General features: G+C 34.5%; 1 protein-coding gene across 3 annotated transcripts; it reads right to left on the bottom strand.

Moving 5' to 3' along the window:
• Positions 1,757-15,905, bottom strand: LOC109349351 (myosin-12-like). Of its 3 annotated transcripts, XM_019590116.1 has the most exons (41): positions 15,719-15,905; positions 15,481-15,609; positions 13,802-13,945; positions 13,553-13,698; positions 13,313-13,469; positions 13,181-13,239; positions 12,929-13,088; positions 12,699-12,848; positions 12,474-12,610; positions 12,243-12,389; positions 11,927-12,028; positions 11,790-11,847; positions 11,607-11,708; positions 11,487-11,524; positions 11,156-11,282; positions 10,898-11,068; positions 10,674-10,805; positions 10,554-10,574; positions 9,094-9,179; positions 8,697-8,757; positions 8,401-8,578; positions 8,073-8,278; positions 7,728-7,847; positions 7,519-7,617; positions 7,133-7,348; positions 6,074-6,213; positions 5,888-5,995; positions 5,287-5,482; positions 5,174-5,221; positions 5,026-5,085; positions 4,742-4,912; positions 4,453-4,605; positions 4,170-4,376; positions 3,934-4,083; positions 3,776-3,846; positions 3,561-3,660; positions 3,415-3,471; positions 3,268-3,324; positions 2,873-2,953; positions 2,252-2,334; positions 1,757-2,164 (listed from the first exon to the last, which is right to left on the bottom strand). In XM_019590116.1, the coding sequence occupies exons 1-41, from the start codon at positions 15,719-15,721 to the stop codon at positions 2,023-2,025; spliced, it is 4,773 nt and encodes a 1,590-aa protein (XP_019445661.1). In that variant the 5' UTR covers positions 15,722-15,905; the 3' UTR covers positions 1,757-2,022. The 3 variants fall into 3 exon arrangements, with proteins under 3 accessions (XP_019445661.1, XP_019445660.1, XP_019445659.1); XM_019590115.1 differs by lacking the exons at positions 8,073-8,278; positions 8,401-8,578; positions 8,697-8,757; positions 9,094-9,179 and adding exons at positions 9,447-9,652; positions 9,775-9,952; positions 10,071-10,131 and having other exon boundaries at positions 10,468-10,574; XM_019590114.1 differs by lacking the exons at positions 8,073-8,278; positions 8,401-8,578; positions 8,697-8,757; positions 9,094-9,179; positions 15,719-15,905 and adding exons at positions 9,447-9,652; positions 9,775-9,952; positions 10,071-10,131 and having other exon boundaries at positions 10,468-10,574; positions 15,481-15,618.

Genomic DNA, 17,465 nt, shown 5'->3' with positions numbered 1-17,465 from the left:
CAGACCAGACCCCTCGCCCAAATCAAAGGAGGCTCGTGTCAAAGTCTCCCAGCATGCTCCTCCAGCATCCTGGCAGACTGGGGGCAACTGTTCCTATCCGACGAACCAAAGATCATGTTTAAACGCCAAGGTAGGCCCCACTTGTTGGGACCACCGAAGTTGACCCAGGAGACAACATGCCTTCCGTACTCCACCAACCCACCTGCCAGCGCAACAGACGGGTTGCAGAGCAGGCTAAGAGACAAGAAGGGCACAGTGTACGACCCAACAGGCCGCCTGACACGGGAAAAGCAGCTCCAGACAGCACCTTTGGTCGGCCACGCGTCGCACCACCAGCCAAGAGCCCAAGGTCAACTCTCACTCCTTTAAATAGGAGTACCCTCCAACAGGAAGTATCTTAACCTCAACTCCTAGACTCTCTAATATTATTCTTCTTGTCACTCACTCTCTACTTCATATACTGACTTGATCGTCGGAGAACCTTTTCAGGTACCTCCACCGACGGGTCCAACTCTTTGCTGCCTTCAGTCACCCTGGCGATCGCTTCCTACTTCTTCATCAACATCTGACTCATCATTGTCCGTACTCTTGTGTTCTGATAAGAACAGATAATATTTAGTTTAAGATAAGAGATGTGGTTAATTAATGTGTTGGTAGTTAATTAATGTGTTGGTGGTTAATTAAGATTATATGATTTTTTTTGTAAAAATTAAATAATATGAAGGGCAAAATAGGAAGTGAAAATTACACTATGATGGAAGTTACATCATGTTTTGGCTTTATATATAGTACTAGCGTGTTGACATGCACTCTCATGCCTGTCAACCCGCTTTCCTATCGTTTATAATGTATAGTTTGTATTTTATAAATTCAAATATAATTTTTTGCGCTAAATTTAGGGTAGAATTTATTCAATTAGTCTAATATTCAATTTTTTATATACACTTTTAAAATAAGAAAATAATAAGGATAAAATAAAAAAATAGTATTATATGGTTTTTTGGTAGAAATAAAAAGATATTGAGGGCAAAATAGGAAAGCATAAATTACACCATGATGAGTGGTTATTTTGTGTTTTCCCTTTATTAATAGTTTAGACAGATACTGATACAATCGTGATTGGATTTAAAAATGACTTTGATTTGGAAGTGTGTAAGAGTTGCTCATTCCTACCAGGTCTTATCTTCTTTTTCTTCCAATAGAGTAATGGACACTCTATTAATAAGGTATTGATCTAGTAGTGTAAGATTACTAGATATTTAAATAAACTAAAAAATCAAAATTTCGATTCCTGAGAGCAATACTTTTTCTAAGGGGCAACCACACACCTCAATAATGATTAGTTCCTTACGAAAAGAGTGAAGGGATCCCCTTGATTATACGAAAAGGATTGATATGGAAATTCTAGGAATTAAAAAAAAAGAATTTGAAGAAATCAATGAATTGCAATAAACTGTATAAAACTGAAAGAGTTTCAAGACTTATGTGTTATTAGAAGTAGGAGAAGTTACAAGAAGTTCAAGAGAAAAACTAACTAGCTTCTTTCCTCAAGCCTGCAACTTCTACAATTCTACAATTGGCGGGAAAAGCTGTTACAATCCGTTATTGGCAGTTACACCCTGTCTAATAGCTAGCTTATATCATGCATTTCTTTACAATGAATACAACTAATATATCATGGAAAATCTCACTCACTACTACCAAAATGATCCTCTGAAATAATTAATAAGCATCTTCATAAAATTTACTATATTGATTTAAACCCAAACTTTCAATCATGTCATTGCTTTTTGAGGTAACATTATACAACAATGTCAAAATTCACCATGGCATGTCTTCCATGACAAGAAACCAAAAAATTATACATAAATTGTAATCCTCAAAAAAATTAGAATAAATAAAAATATGATAATTACAATTCCTTTCCTCAACACTCAATTTACTTTATCCACACCAAAAGTCAAATTAAATCAATGCAAATCAGAAACTATAAGTATGTATTGGTTCCAACTTTTCACTAGCTCATTGAGAGTCACTGTCTATTTGTTGCAGCAAGAATTGAAAATCAGGCCTTTGCCTTAGAATTGAGGGCGGATCGACATCCATATCTGATAGACAGATGTCACTCATCGACCGAAAAATCTCCTCCATCAAGAAAGGTATGCTGAATTGTGTACAATAGTTTATGTTTGCATCAGCTGAGAAGTGACTTAGATTAAAATGATCTAGGAGCATATTGATAGTTAATTACCTGGAGTCCACTTCTAGAAGGAATGAGTTACTGAGTATGTTTATTGAGTCTTCTGTCATAAGCACTCTCATTCTGCCAATGACCTGTAAAGAATGATAGTCAAAGGGTGGACAAAAAAGAATGAAAGAATTTGAAGTTTAGTTATCATTCGGGATAAGGTTATATGCCAAATGAAGTTTTGCCTGTTGTATTATGTTAGGATTTAAGCATATAAGTAGAGCACAACCCAAATGACTAGTCTATTAGGTGAGAGAGTCTATGACTTTTAAGTATCACATTAATTCTTTATGAATGTAGAACTCCTAACATATTAATTCTTTATGAATGTAGAATTTGTAAATTAGTGATTGTCATTGGGAATATATGGTCTGTTGTTTTGGAGTTAGCATATATTCTTCATTTTATTTCATATTGTGAAATATGATTTCTTCAGTTTTATGTTTTTCATTAAGTATACTGGTGCAGCTGTGTGGAACAAAAGGGTAATTTAGCCTACAAGGTTGATTTAATCTTTAGCATAAGGTGTCTAATGCTAAGATGGTTTCTAAAGCAATCCTTATGCTTGCAAGTTTCATCATACATGAAAATATGTGCACAAACATGTAGTAGTTAAGGACTTACTTCTTGAGATAATCCTTGTGCTCCATACTTGTCATCCCAAAACATAGTACCGATCCGATATATTTGCGGAATACTTAGCACCTGATATAGTAAATAGTACAACAAAGTACATTACATTAATAAGAGATTGAATCTACCCTCTCGAAACCCCACTAAGTGGGAGCCTCGTACATTGGGTTGTCGTTTAATGAGTTCGAATCATTCTCCCTTTTCATGGAAATTCCAATGTGATTTTAAGTAGAAACTCAAATTAAAAGCACATTCTAAAATCTTAATAGAAAGCCAGAAATTGGAGAGAAACTACTAGTACTTCTCACCCAAATAGGTTCATGTAGAAACAATGTTAGGAACTTAATATGCATTATGATATCTGATATATAAGTTAGTTAAATTACCGGGCAAAGTTCATTTGTGATTTCCTCCAAAGATTTTTGTGCCTTCTGATGTAAAACCTGTATACACAAATCATATTAAAAAATTGAATACGGTAGAAGATGGAAAGAAAGATGCATTCTCTTTAATCTTGATCTAAGAAAGTATACCAGAAAACTGACAGCTTGGCGTATGTGTTTGAGATCAACCCAAGATGTTCCAGCAAACTGCAAAGTAAACCATAAAATAGAAGTAAGTGTCTTGAACTTCTGCCCCTTTTAGTTAGACATAGGTAATGGCAAATATCCGAAGTCACCTGATCTGTTGCCTTAAGACACCATAGTTCCAACTCATGCAAACCCGCCTTTAAATATTCACCGTTGCTAAAAGAGCAACACTCACGGCGAAGCAACAAACTGCCAGACCATAGTTAGTTTTCGTAAGTTAACGGAAAATTGTATTAAATGAATCAAATTTACTACTTCAGGATGTTTTACTGAAATCGAATGGAAGTGCTGCAGTGCTGCTCACCTATTAAAGATTTGGACATTCATGAATGAGAAAACTTGACTAAATATTTTCCTTGTGATGATGGAAGGGACCTGAACTTGAGATATAGAATATTAGGAAAAATCTTTGCTGATATGTAAAACCAGCCAAAGAAATGTGGAGTGAGTAATTATGCTTACGTAGTTATCTGACAATATACTCAATGCATGATCTAACTTGTTGACAATGCTTTTCCAGTGCATATGCAATGCTTGTTGTTTCGCAACTATATTCGAATGAATGTTTCTGGATGACCCTCTTATTGATCTGGTTCTTATAGATCTTGGTGCCTGCCATGGTGACACACGATTTATCGAATCAACCAATATCTCATTTCAGTTGTACTTGGGAAGTTTTTCTTAAACATGATACATACCTGAATACACAAGTTTAGGAATGGACTAATCTCTTTCTTTAGACTATCATGGATCATTCCATATATCTTCTCAACATATGCAGTTAAATGTTGCTTAAACAGAATAGCTGGGTACTTGGCGTCCACTTTCGATTTCTCATTTGGCTTGTCCACTATTCCACTGTAGCCACTTGAAAACCCTGTGCCCGTTGAAGATGAACGTAAACCCTGATTTTGCATATCAAACACCATTTTATGTTTAATTCTGACAATGTGTTGAAAACTTGCAGTTTTGAATGCTTACTTGTGCCATTTTGCCAAATAGAGTGGCAGGGGAGTTTCGATTACGTGACACTGCCCTAGTTGAATTGCTAGCCTTGAGTGTGCATTGTAGATAGAACAAAAGTGTTGAAGTTGTTGACAGCCAATATGCTAGATTATTGATTCCTTCTTGACTCTGCCAGTGAAATAAAGTTGTTTTTATTTGATCTCATACATCAATATGAGTTTATTACATTTAGGCTGAAAAGCTAATGTTTTATTTACATCTCCTCAATATTTGTTGGTGTATTGAAATTCATGGAGGATACTACCTCTATAGATAATCGGATGGTGTGAATAATTTTATCAAATATTTGTGTCTTCTCGGCTTCAAAGGATCTCCAATGAAGAAGTGCTTTATAAACAATGCATGCAACTGCTGGTCTGTTTTTCTCGAATCGCTTGTCTTCCGTGAGACACTTGAGAAGTATATCATAACTTTCCTGCTTACAAGACATATGAAAACTCTTAGGTACATTTATTTTAGTGTGAAACAACCCACTCTCTATAAATCTTATATTTTTTATTGATTTAGTTTTAGCTTTCGAAAACATACCTGCTGCCTGTCTGTGAGTGATCTTTGTTTTGCAAGAAAGGAGACAGGTGTTCTTGGTTCCTGAAAGCATTATTTCATTATTAAAAATTAACACATTTATCGATCGATTACTTAAAAGTTCTTGAAGAACGAGTGAAGTTGGAAATACTTTTCTTGCATGGAGTTCTTCCTGTGTTTGATTTCCATTATCCAAATTCTGCATCACCATAAAAGACAATGTCACTTAATGAAATGATTCTATGGTAAAACTCAAAGGTTTACCTTTATTTGTGCAGTCATATTATCTGAAATAACTCTCTGTTGAATCTGCTCTAAAGGAGCAACTTCCTGGACCTGATCTGTTGCTATTTTTTCTGGATGAACTTTCTGCTCGACAGAAGCAGCTGCTGTTGCTGCTGCTGTCTGGCTCCGTAGAAATTCGTTCTTCGATTCTAGATTCGCTATCTGATCCTTGAGGCTAGAGAAAATATGTAAGTTTCAGTAGTTTACTTGGGTTTTTATGCTACTTTCAGTTTTTTGTCTCAGTATTCCTTCCAAAATTTGTTTTCCATTTAATTGTTGTAGGCCACTTAATTCAATCATCTGTGACATTTAATGTGAAAAACTTTAAATCCTCACCAAAATATTTACTGACGATTATCTACTGAAGCTAATGAATGCAAATTAACTACTGGTGTAAAAATGTTGCAATTTAAAAAATTCTAAAATGAAAGGAAAGAAGGATTATTTATCTTGAATTCCATAGTTGTGTTATCATTTGATTTATTTTAAAGTATCCTTCATGACATTTTACTTAACCTACACTAAGTTTATGTTATCAGCATATAGGAAAATTATGTGCAAATAATATATTTGATCTTACACTTTGATCTCTTCAGAAATCTCTTCATTCTTTGATTCTTCCAATTCCAAAGCCTTCTGGCATAGAACCTGATTCTCAGACTCAAGGTTCGACAAACTCGATTCTAATCTGGAGTAGTAAAGAATAGATAGTCAATTGCAGTTTATGATTGTGGATATGTTGTGTGGCAAATTATTACTTAAGGACCTTTCAATAGTCTCCTGAAGTTGTATTGCTTTGAGCTGTGCTTCCTCTGACTCTTTCAGCCTTGCTTGGTTCTCATTTTCAATTTCTAAGAACCTTACTTCGAACTCTTTAATCTTCTTCATTAGCTCTTCTACTTCACTCTGTATATTCAGAACTTCAAGGTAATTATTTGTCATCATATTAAGTGTAAATTTTGTGAAGTAAGAAGTATTTAAATATGCTGCATTGCTGCTATTTCTTCAAGATTTTCAGTGTATTGTATTTAAAATTGCGGTCAGAATCAGCTCCAGCAGTATGGTATGCTTGATATGTCACACATAGCTGTATTTGGTGTTTACTGTATTGCCACAAATAAGTGAAAATATATGTTTTCATACACAAGAAAGTATCTACTTTTTATTTCAGAAAACGGTCCTGAACTCGTTCCGATAATTACATAATTCTCTCATTTACCTAATGTACCACATATCGATTTCACGAACAAGGATCCTCTCCATTAATGGAGAGGCAAGTAGTTGTTTTTCTTCGTATTTTGAATGACAACAAAGTGATTTCATAATAAATAAAAGGATAAAAGTGTCATTACATGTTATGTTTTGTGTATTATAATATGGTACTTGCCTCTCTATTAATAGAGAGGATCCTTACTCCGATTTCACCGAACCGCATACTAGGTTCGTCATAAAGAATGTTTCATAAAATTAATGTAAAAAGTGATGAATCACATACCTGTCGTACTAGGTAAATATATCTGCACCATTAACCTCTAACCCTTAGTGGTATCAAAGATACAATATTAATCTTAGAAACACACTTTCTTTCCTTATATATCATTTAGAAACATTTCATACTGTGCTGATCGAAATTTTTGAAGTTTCTTCATGTACATCAAGTTTCTTATATCAAAATACCATTTTCAGATTCTACTAAATAGTCCATTCTAATTTTATTTTACCATGTCGATAATATAACAAAACTTTTATCTAATGTCATTTTATTGTTCAGACATTTTGAAAGTAAAATTTCTCAATTATATAGGAGACAGAATTTCAGATTTACCTCCAGCTCCTCATTTTTATTTGTCAGTAACTCTAGCTTAGTGTTGTCCACAACAGGAACCTCTTTAATTACTGGTGGAGCTTGTTCAATTGCTAATATTGCTGCTTCTTTCTCATGTATAATTGCAGCATGAGCTTCATCTAGCTGAGCTTGCATTTCTTGTAAAACATTTTGTAGTTTTGCAATCTCTTGCCCTTTAGCTTCTTCAAGGTCAACCTGCAAGTTACACTTTACTGATTAGATAGTGTGGATAGAGTGCTTTAAGAACAACTCGAGTTATTTTTCTTCTTTTCACCGCAATCTCAAATAGTTGTACTTACAGTTCATCACTGGCTAAACACCGCGAAAAAACATCGTGAATGGAAAATAATAGAAAGAGTTCATACCCTCATGTGCTTTTCTATATCTAGTCTCCATGTAAGCTCCTCAACACGCTTCTCCAACTTGTCCTTTGCTTCCTTAAGTGCCCCCGTGTCCCTTGCAGCCTGGTCAATAACGTGTAACGGTTAACAACCCTCTACTTTTCAAATAGTCCATTTTCTTTAGTATTTGACAGAAAATTTGATGAAACTAATGCTTAAGAAGTACAACTCACCATCCGAAGCATTCTGAGTTCTTTCTTTGCTACTTTAGCTCTCCAGAGACATTGAAGTGTAATAGTTGCTTTCTTCTTTTGTTTGTAATCAAAAAGAGCTAAGGCTCTTCTCCATTGTGTCTGTGAGAGGAAATTAAATGGAGCAACTAAAGTTATCAATATAAAAGACAGAAGCTATGTAGTTTCATATTTTGTATGCTCATATACAAACTTTCTGGAACTTTTTTATCGATAGGAGTAAAGATGGAATTTTCAATGAGAAAATATATTTCGGATTCCAAATTATTTCATTATGCATGCCATGATCTATGTTGGTTTTAGAATTCCTTCTTAAGATGTCTTTACCTGAACTTTGATTGAAGCCTTTGTTTTTCTTCTATGGCTGTATTCATTTCGTGCTGCTAATGCTCGCAACCCAGATTGAATAACTATAGTTGATGCTTGTAATGATGTATAATACATTCTTGCTCTGTATGTACGCACATGTTTCTGTATCCGGATAGAAGCTGCTTCCCTTCTCATATCTTTGTAGATTTTACGTGCAAGTTTTGCTGTGATATTAAAGGGAAAACAAAAGTAATTCAAGTCAGTTTTTTTCTAAGGAGACTAGAGCAGAACATTACAATAATGTTCTTATGGAAAAGGAAGGATATAAATTGTGAAGAAAGGTGACCTCTCCAAGTTTTCTGGATATAAATTGTGGCCTTTCTCAGGGTAATGAACTCTTTTCTAGTTAAATGTGTTCGGATTTTTCTCTGTATGCGTCTAGCTGCTTTAGCTAAGATTTCGGCTCGTCGGGCATCTAATTCAGCCATCTGACCAGCTCTGAGAAATACTTTAGTTTTTCCCATCTTATTGAAACATCAGAGGGAAATGCATCAGACCTTATAACAGATAATTTCGTGGGAATTTTATGGATAACTATGCCTTTTGCTTCTATATAACATATTTTTCCATATAAAGACTTACTTGATAGCCTTTTAAGCCCATCTCGTCGCATATGGCAATAGATGCTGTTTTCTCATCAGATCTGCTCAGAAAAAAGTATTAATTGTCATGTGGGGTTATATGAAAAGATCAACATATATATAATAGGACTTGATAACGAGTCAGATAGATCTTTGATATTCATTTTTCGATGTGAGCCTTAATTGGTTATCTATTTATGAGGTATATCCTAGATCATTCTCATTGTAATTTTCAACTAATGCTTCAAGTAGTTTAGCAGAACTACAGAAAAATGCTTGTATTTTATCTTCAACTCATCATTATTACTCTCTCCTCTTGAAGGTATGGATGACATATAACATAATAAAGGTTAAAGAAGTATCATTTTTATTTTCCGGTAAACTAGAATAATCTATACCCATCGAGGACACTGGGGGCTAGCATTCCAAAACGATCGAGAAATTCTTCAAATGTTCTTTTTGTTGGATATCCTGCACAACTAATTTGTTTGTAATCAAAAAGAGCTAAGGCTCTTCTCCATTGTGTCTGTGAGAGGAAATTAAATGGAGCAACTAAAGTTATCAATATAAAAGACAGAAGCTATGTAGTTTCATATTTTGTATGCTCATATACAAACTTTCTGGAACTTTTTTATCGATAGGAGTAAAGATGGAATTTTCAATGAGAAAATATATTTCGGATTCCAAATTATTTCATTATGCATGCCATGATCTATGTTGGTTTTAGAATTCCTTCTTAAGATGTCTTTACCTGAACTTTGATTGAAGCCTTTGTTTTTCTTCTATGGCTGTATTCATTTCGTGCTGCTAATGCTCGCAACCCAGATTGAATAACTATAGTTGATGCTTGTAATGATGTATAATACATTCTTGCTCTGTATGTACGCACATGTTTCTGTATCCGGATAGAAGCTGCTTCCCTTCTCATATCTTTGTAGATTTTACGTGCAAGTTTTGCTGTGATATTAAAGGGAAAACAAAAGTAATTCAAGTCAGTTTTTTTCTAAGGAGACTAGAGCAGAACATTACAATAATGTTCTTATGGAAAAGGAAGGATATAAATTGTGAAGAAAGGTGACCTCTCCAAGTTTTCTGGATATAAATTGTGGCCTTTCTCAGGGTAATGAACTCTTTTCTAGTTAAATGTGTTCGGATTTTTCTCTGTATGCGTCTAGCTGCTTTAGCTAAGATTTCGGCTCGTCGGGCATCTAATTCAGCCATCTGACCAGCTCTGAGAAATACTTTAGTTTTTCCCATCTTATTGAAACATCAGAGGGAAATGCATCAGACCTTATAACAGATAATTTCGTGGGAATTTTATGGATAACTATGCCTTTTGCTTCTATATAACATATTTTTCCATATAAAGACTTACTTGATAGCCTTTTAAGCCCATCTCGTCGCATATGGCAATAGATGCTGTTTTCTCATCAGATCTGCTCAGAAAAAAGTATTAATTGTCATGTGGGGTTATATGAAAAGATCAACATATATATAATAGGACTTGATAACGAGTCAGATAGATCTTTGATATTCATTTTTCGATGTGAGCCTTAATTGGTTATCTATTTATGAGGTATATCCTAGATCATTCTCATTGTAATTTTCAACTAATGCTTCAAGTAGTTTAGCAGAACTACAGAAAAATGCTTGTATTTTATCTTCAACTCATCATTATTACTCTCTCCTCTTGAAGGTATGGATGACATATAACATAATAAAGGTTAAAGAAGTATCATTTTTATTTTCCGGTAAACTAGAATAATCTATACCCATCGAGGACACTGGGGGCTAGCATTCCAAAACGATCGAGAAATTCTTCAAATGTTCTTTTTGTTGGATATCCTGCACAACTAATCCTTATTGCCTCAAGTACACCCTGCATCGGTATCATTGAAATATGTTAATGGTGTGAGAAATTTCTCATATTTACTGAATAGTCATAGATTTTGGAGACAGGAGGAATAGAATAACTTACCCCACATCTTAACTGGTTTAAGACGTTGAAGTTCTCAAAGATTCCTGGCTGCAGAACTGTATTTGGTTTCACACATCTTATGTAATGTGGTTCGGTTGTGCTCAGAGTTTCCATAAGAGATTGCAATTGTTGCTGAATAAAGAATAGAGTTAGAAGCAATTCATGGTTTAAGACTTTCGAGAAGAAGGTCGAACCAATCCATGTTGAAATTCAAATATTTGTACCTTAAACTGTGCACCAATAGAAGAGAATTTTGATTGCTTCGACGTCTCCTCAGGTAAAGGAGGGAAAAGATTAGCAACAAAATTGCACTTGGAGGCCCATAAAAGAGCTTGATGTTCTGCTACAACATAATCTTTATTTTTATCGAGAAAATAATCCGCTTGGTATGTGACCTGTACATCAAAATGTTTTATGACAAGAAATTAGTACTTTTACTTTCTTAACATGAATGCCAAGAAACAATGCTAGAATTAGCTTACATCTCCAGCATAATGGTTAATTGTGAAATCTGTTCGAGCAAGTTTTGGCTTTTTGAAGCGCTTATGTGCCTTATATGTCTGGTACATCTTTTGTGCAAAAGTCTCATGAGTTGACTTGGGGAACATGCTGCAGAAAATTTGGATGTATGAAATTTTCACCTGTTCTTTGGTTATCACTGCCTATTTAGCTAGAAGTAAATACTGTCCAAGCAAATTCTACCACCAAACTCTTCTATTTTGAGGCTCTTTTGATGCCACATTATAAGCAAATATGTTTATCTGTTTTTTCATTTAGATACATTTAGAGTTTTTGTCGTAAGAAATGACATACCAGGCTTCGTCGAGAAGAGCAATTATTCCCCCAGGTTTCTGCATGAAGGACATATAAAATAGTTTCAGTATTTCATCTGGTAGAAAAAAGGACTAGCACAAGAAATAGTGATACGATTACCTTCTCAATAAGATCAAGAACATCCTGGTTATCCACAAATTCGACATAGCTCCAATTTATTTCCTCCTTTGTGTACTCTTCTTGCTCCATCTTGAATACATGCTGTTAAAACAGATGAATTTCTATATAACTTATTCGCAGTAATGATGATTCTCAAACAGTATTTACAAGTTGTAGCCTTGCCTGATTGAAATGTTGTTGCAACTTCTCATTTGTTAGGTTGATGCATAGTTGCTCGAAACTAGTAAATGGGGCGTAAAAGACAATTATGATATAGAGATATAAATATTATCTTTCGTATACACAATGATACTACTCACCTGTTTATTTTGAAGCTCTCAAATCCGTAAATGTCAAGGACTCCGATTATGCTTACTGCATTGGAATCTTGACCGATTGAACTGTTGATCTTGTCTACAATCCTGCCATTTTTATGAAGGCATTTAATTCATTTCTTGTCCAAGTTGCATTAGGCAATAGAAGAAAGGTGGTGCTGGTTTAGACCAGATTTATTATGTTTTATGATTGGTGATAGTAGTAGTATATGTCTTAGACATCTTCATGTATTAGATTGACTTTAGTATCAGACTGTTGAGTGAAAGTATACATTGATATTATTGGTTAGTTTGTCTTTACCAGTCAAACAGTTTGGAGTACACAGTCTTCGCCAAAGCATCTCGGCTCAAAGCAGCTGCCTCCGGGTCTAGTGGTTTCGTAATTTTACCGTCAGGAGTAACAATGACACGCTGACAAAGTGAATCCTGTAGTAATTTCTCATCACACCTGAACATAAACATGTCATGAGACATTAAAAGTGAAGAATTTACATGAATTGTATGGATTTGAAAGATGGATCAAAGATTTTACATGAGTAACTCTGCAACTATTCGAAGGTGGATGAGTGATTTGTCATCTTTTAATTTGGAGGAATCAAATTCTTTCCCTTTGACGAAGTTAATGTTTCCAAGGTGAAGGATTGCGGCTACCACACGAAAGATAGCATCCTATGGGGTGGCAATCTTTGATTAAATGTATGCATAAAAAGAAATCACTGCTTCATTAAAACGTGATGCACTATGCATTGCACAATACCTGCTCATCTTGATTTATGCCTACAATATCCATTGCATTTTTCGTCTCCAAGTATTCCTTTGCGTCATTCACATTTGATACTTTATAACAGTTTGATTGATTAAGATAGTGGAATTGTCTTGGATCTCCTAGCTTGTACTTCTTGAGATCCTATTGAAAAACTTTTGAATGTTAGGTTTTGTGAGGTAATAACATGTTAATTTCTTTCAGGATAATTAAAGAGAGATCACCTCTGGTGGTGCTGCACAAAGCATGTAAAAGCAATGATAGTTTCTCTCCGGGTCAGAGACCTGACAAACTCGTGACCTTTCAAGCAGATACGTACGGATTGCAGCTCCAGAAATCTTCCCATTCTTGTCAAATTGAATTTCAACAAATTTACCAAAACGACTGCCATAAACTCCAATAATTTCGTAAGATCAACTAAAAGAGGAATTATTATAGAAAATGTGACCTGAGAAACATGTTCATACAATTTTTACCTCGAATTGTTGTTTTTGACAGTTTTGGCATTTCCAAATGCTTCCAACACTGGATTAGACTGAAGAAATGAAAATGTCACTACTTATACCTTATATTGAGTTAACTAAGAAACAATTTGTATTGAAACTCACCTCCAAAACTTGTTGCTCTACAGTTCTTCCTTCTGTATTAGATCTTCCTCCCATGAATGCTAGATATCTCATTAGCATTTTGGTTGTTTCTGTTTTACCAGCTCCACTCTCTCCACTTACCAATATGGACTGACTTCCATTTTCGTTTATCATCGCCCTAATACATTAAGCCGAGTTAACTCTCACATCAATTGTTATCTAGTTAACTTGTGCCAAATCTATTTCTACATTGATCTATACCTGTAACATGTGTCTGCAACAGCAAAAAGGTGAGGACTCAACTCTCCAAATGCTGCACCTTTGTACTGCTCCATCATATGGATGTCATACAAGTGTGGCAATCTTCGAAACGGATTCACCGCAATTAAGATATTCCCTGTATATGTCTGCCCATTTCACTAATAATTGTCAAATTTTGCTACTTTTATATATATATATCACATGTCTTTACAAATTTAGCTACAAGTTGGTTAGCTTGTTATGACTCACATATATCTCATTGAGAGAAAATCGACAGGCGAGATTATACAGGACTCCCGGCTCATGTAGATATGCTAGTTTGGTCATATCATCAACCCCTGCAGGGGGTGCTTCTGTATCTTTCGGATATATACTTGAAATTTCTTTGACCACCTGAAAATGAAGATAATGATAATGTTTAGTTTATATGCTTCTGTACAAGCATTGAAGTTATTAGTATGATGGTATGTGCTGGATGGTGTATTGTTGAGCCTAGGGCAGAATTCTTGTTACACAAGGCCAACCCAGCCAATTGGATCATCATGTGTTTCTTGAACTTTTGTGGTTAGTGAAGAACGGCATAGTATACGAGGATCTCACCTAATGTGGTTTAGGGAGGATAGGTGTACTAGTAAAGGGCGCCCAGTGCACTAAAGTATTTTTATTTTGATGAAAAATGTGACTTGACCATAGTCACCTAATACGTGGTTTACGTGGTACGTTACTCTAACGACAAATATTGGTATGCTCGGGATATTCAGTAGGTTTCTATAGCTCTCTACAATCGTTTCTGGTGCTGCTTCTTTTGGGTTTGAATCAACTTTTCTTTAACCATAGGAAAACTATCCAAGGATAAATTCTTTCTTGTTTGTTGTAGCTCATTTATATAAGGGAGTGTACATTACCAATTATTTTTCTTTTCTTTTACTTAAGTTGTAGGTAATAAAATAACCACGAATTGGTACGAGAAAACCAATTCACAATTCTCTACCAAAATGAGAGAATTGTGTTTGAAAACTTCAAGTATATATTTTAATCTTGCAATAGCATATGATCCAATAAAAAGAATATGCTGCGACTAATACTTATATTTGAATGCCTATGCCTACTCCTTCTAAGTTTGTATGGATGATGAAAATCTTCGCTGGAGCATTAGTGTAAAATTTACACTGATATTATTAGTTAAAATTCTAGGAAGTTTGTTTATATTATAGTTGCGGTTGCGATTGCGGTGACAGTTGTGATTATTGTATTTATGGTTATTGCGGTCATGAGGTTGTGGATTGTGGTAGTAGTGGTATAAATTTTTTGTGATTAACCAAATATTTTTGAATTCAGTGTCATCCAAATGTGGTTTGATCTGATTGTATTGCTTTCCGATGCGGGCGTATCATTATGATTCAGTATCACACCCCATTGCAATGTGATGCGGTTGCGACAATCACTGAAACCACAATATTGTGGCCGCATCACGTAATCCGGTCCACAATTTTAAACAATGATTCCAGCTGTCAATGCTCCCAGGCATTTTATCAAGTTTAATATCCGTTTTTAAAGGCTGACATGCAGTCACGATTTTGCTTTATTTTCATATATATATATATAACATAAGCATTAGTTATAATTTTAACTTAACATAATACTTCAGTTGACTAAACTCTATTAAAAGAAAAAAAGGTTCATTTGATGGTTCACCCTGTAATTATTTTAACAACTTATTTCATTACAATCATTCAGATCCAAACTAGCCATGCTATTCTAATCAAAGATCAAATTTCTACACCTATCTCTGAAAAACATGTGATGTTTAATATCTAATAGTTAACATCTTCAATATGGAGTTATCCTACTAAGTTCTCTAATATTTCACTAAGAAATAACATAGCTTTCACTATTCAAGTTTTATGATCAGGTTACAGAAAACTTACACTTTTCCCATCTATGGTTAAGATTTTTGCTTTTTTGCCATTGATTTCTGCCACCTCACCATGGATCCATGCAATCTCAGGATCTTCCACCCAAACCTGTGATCCAACAATGATGTTCACTGGTGTTCCCTGAACCATTACAAAAGAAAACAAAGTGTTAAATCATTATATGAATGACAGCAAAAAGTTTTTAAGGAGGTCAACAACATTAAAAAAAACATGTTTTTCATAAGCTTACCATGTTGCTAAGTTCTGCTGATCATGAAAATGAGAATGGTGGGTGATAGAATTGAACCAAAAAGAATGGATGTTTATGAATGAGTTGATAGCAGGTAGAGGGTGTTGTTTTTTAAAGAATGTTTGATTTGTTACAAGAGGTTTACAAAGTAGAAAGGAATGTTCAAAAGGAAAACAAAAGCATAAGTAATGACAGGGTGGTAAGTCTTTAAAGCTAAAGTGGTAGCATGCAACTCATTTTAAATTGTGGTTATTGCAGTCATTAGGATTAGGATGTGGAGTATGGTATGAATTATTTTATGAATAAAAAATATTTTTGAAATCGATGCAATTTAATGTAACCCGATACAGTTGTGCTATAGCCTGATGTGGTTACATTGTGATCTGATGCAGTTAAAATGTGGCCCGATGCGACGCATCATTGTAATTCGATGTCGCACCGCAATTGCGGTGTGATACAATTGCGGTGGTCACTACAACCATAATATTGCTCGATACGACGCATCATTGTAATTCGGTGTCACACCGCAATTGCTGTGTGATATGGTTGCGGTGTTCACTGTAACCGTAATATTGTGGCGGCATCACGTGATGCGGTCCGCAATTTGTATCATTGGAACACATGTATGTTTTCTTAGATCTTTTCTCATATGTTATATTGTGCAAATAATAATGAAGTAAAAATAACAAAAATAATGAAGGTTTTAAAATTTTCAATTAACATATTTTTATTGGTGCGAGAAAGCATATTAGATAAGATAGGAGAAAAGAAGTTTATTTTTCTTACCACCCTACCTCTAAAGTCTCATGCACTTTTTTTGGTTCTTTCCACAACAGGTGCTGACTTGGCACCATGAGATTCACTAGAAAAAAAGTATAAGAATGAAGAAAAAAAGTTTCAAATATTAAATTTGTGTTTGCAGCCTGCAACATGATCACACAAGTGGAGCCCATACATGTTGCTTAAGGTATCAGAAGAATGAATCATAATTTGGAATTCTTTTGTTTTTTAGGTATATTATAAGTTTGATTTTAATTATTTTGCTACGGTCTGGTCCATTGTATTATTTGGCATGGTGGTGTGCAGTTAAATGCATAGCTGGTGCTACTTGTCTTTTTCATTATAGTAATTACAATCATAAAGTTCATTTTCACTCATGGTAAAGATTCATTCATTATATATATCATTATCTCATTGATATTCAACTTGAGTGAGGACAGAATAAAAAGTTGGGTAAAAATAAAGACTCAAATGTAACAAACTAGGATTTATATACTACAGACTGAGATAGCAATTAATTACTATTGGAGGGAGTTGGTATATTGGTAGGATAGGCTAAAGAATACTTAGGTACATATCATAATATATTGATATTAATTTCTATTCCAATCATAGATACTTAAGGTCATTATTTCCAAAGCCAAATGTCAATGAGTTGAAGGAAGGCTTTCTTCTTAAAAATGAGCAAATATCTATATCCCAATTTCTGTCTCATATGTTGTATTGAACCAATGATAATAAAGCAAAACCAATATTAATGATGAACATTTAAATTTTTTAATTAATATGACATATTTTCATTGTTACGAGATAATATATGGGACAACATATATTTGTGACTTACAAATGCATTTAAAAAAAAAAGGAAAAGCAGATTGTGAAAGTTGTCCCACACACAAAGGCCAATATGGACCCAAAATTTCCAACATCTATGTAAATCTCCACAATCCAAAAAAACTGTTTTGCC

The sequence above is a fragment of the Lupinus angustifolius genome, chromosome LG06, assembly GCF_001865875.1.
Source record: "Lupinus angustifolius cultivar Tanjil chromosome LG06, LupAngTanjil_v1.0, whole genome shotgun sequence".
NCBI classification, from domain to species: Eukaryota; Viridiplantae; Streptophyta; class Magnoliopsida; order Fabales; family Fabaceae; genus Lupinus; species Lupinus angustifolius.
Note: the sequence above shows the minus strand (reverse complement) of the source record. Positions and strands in the feature narration are given on the sequence as shown.

Bases quoted from the DNA above. Each gene is read 5' to 3' on its own strand.
- LOC109349351 (XM_019590114.1), bottom strand. From the start codon at position 15,618: ATGGTTCAGGGAACACCAGTGAACATCATTGTTGGATCACAGGTTTGG. The intron at 11,069-11,155 runs GTAAGCTAATTC...TTTGATGTACAG, and splicing joins TTAACCATTATGCTGGAGAT to GTCACATACCAAGCGGATTA. The intron at 10,132-10,467 runs GTATAGATTATT...TTTTCTGAGCAG, and splicing joins GCCCCCAGTGTCCTCGATGG to ATCTGATGAGAAAACAGCAT.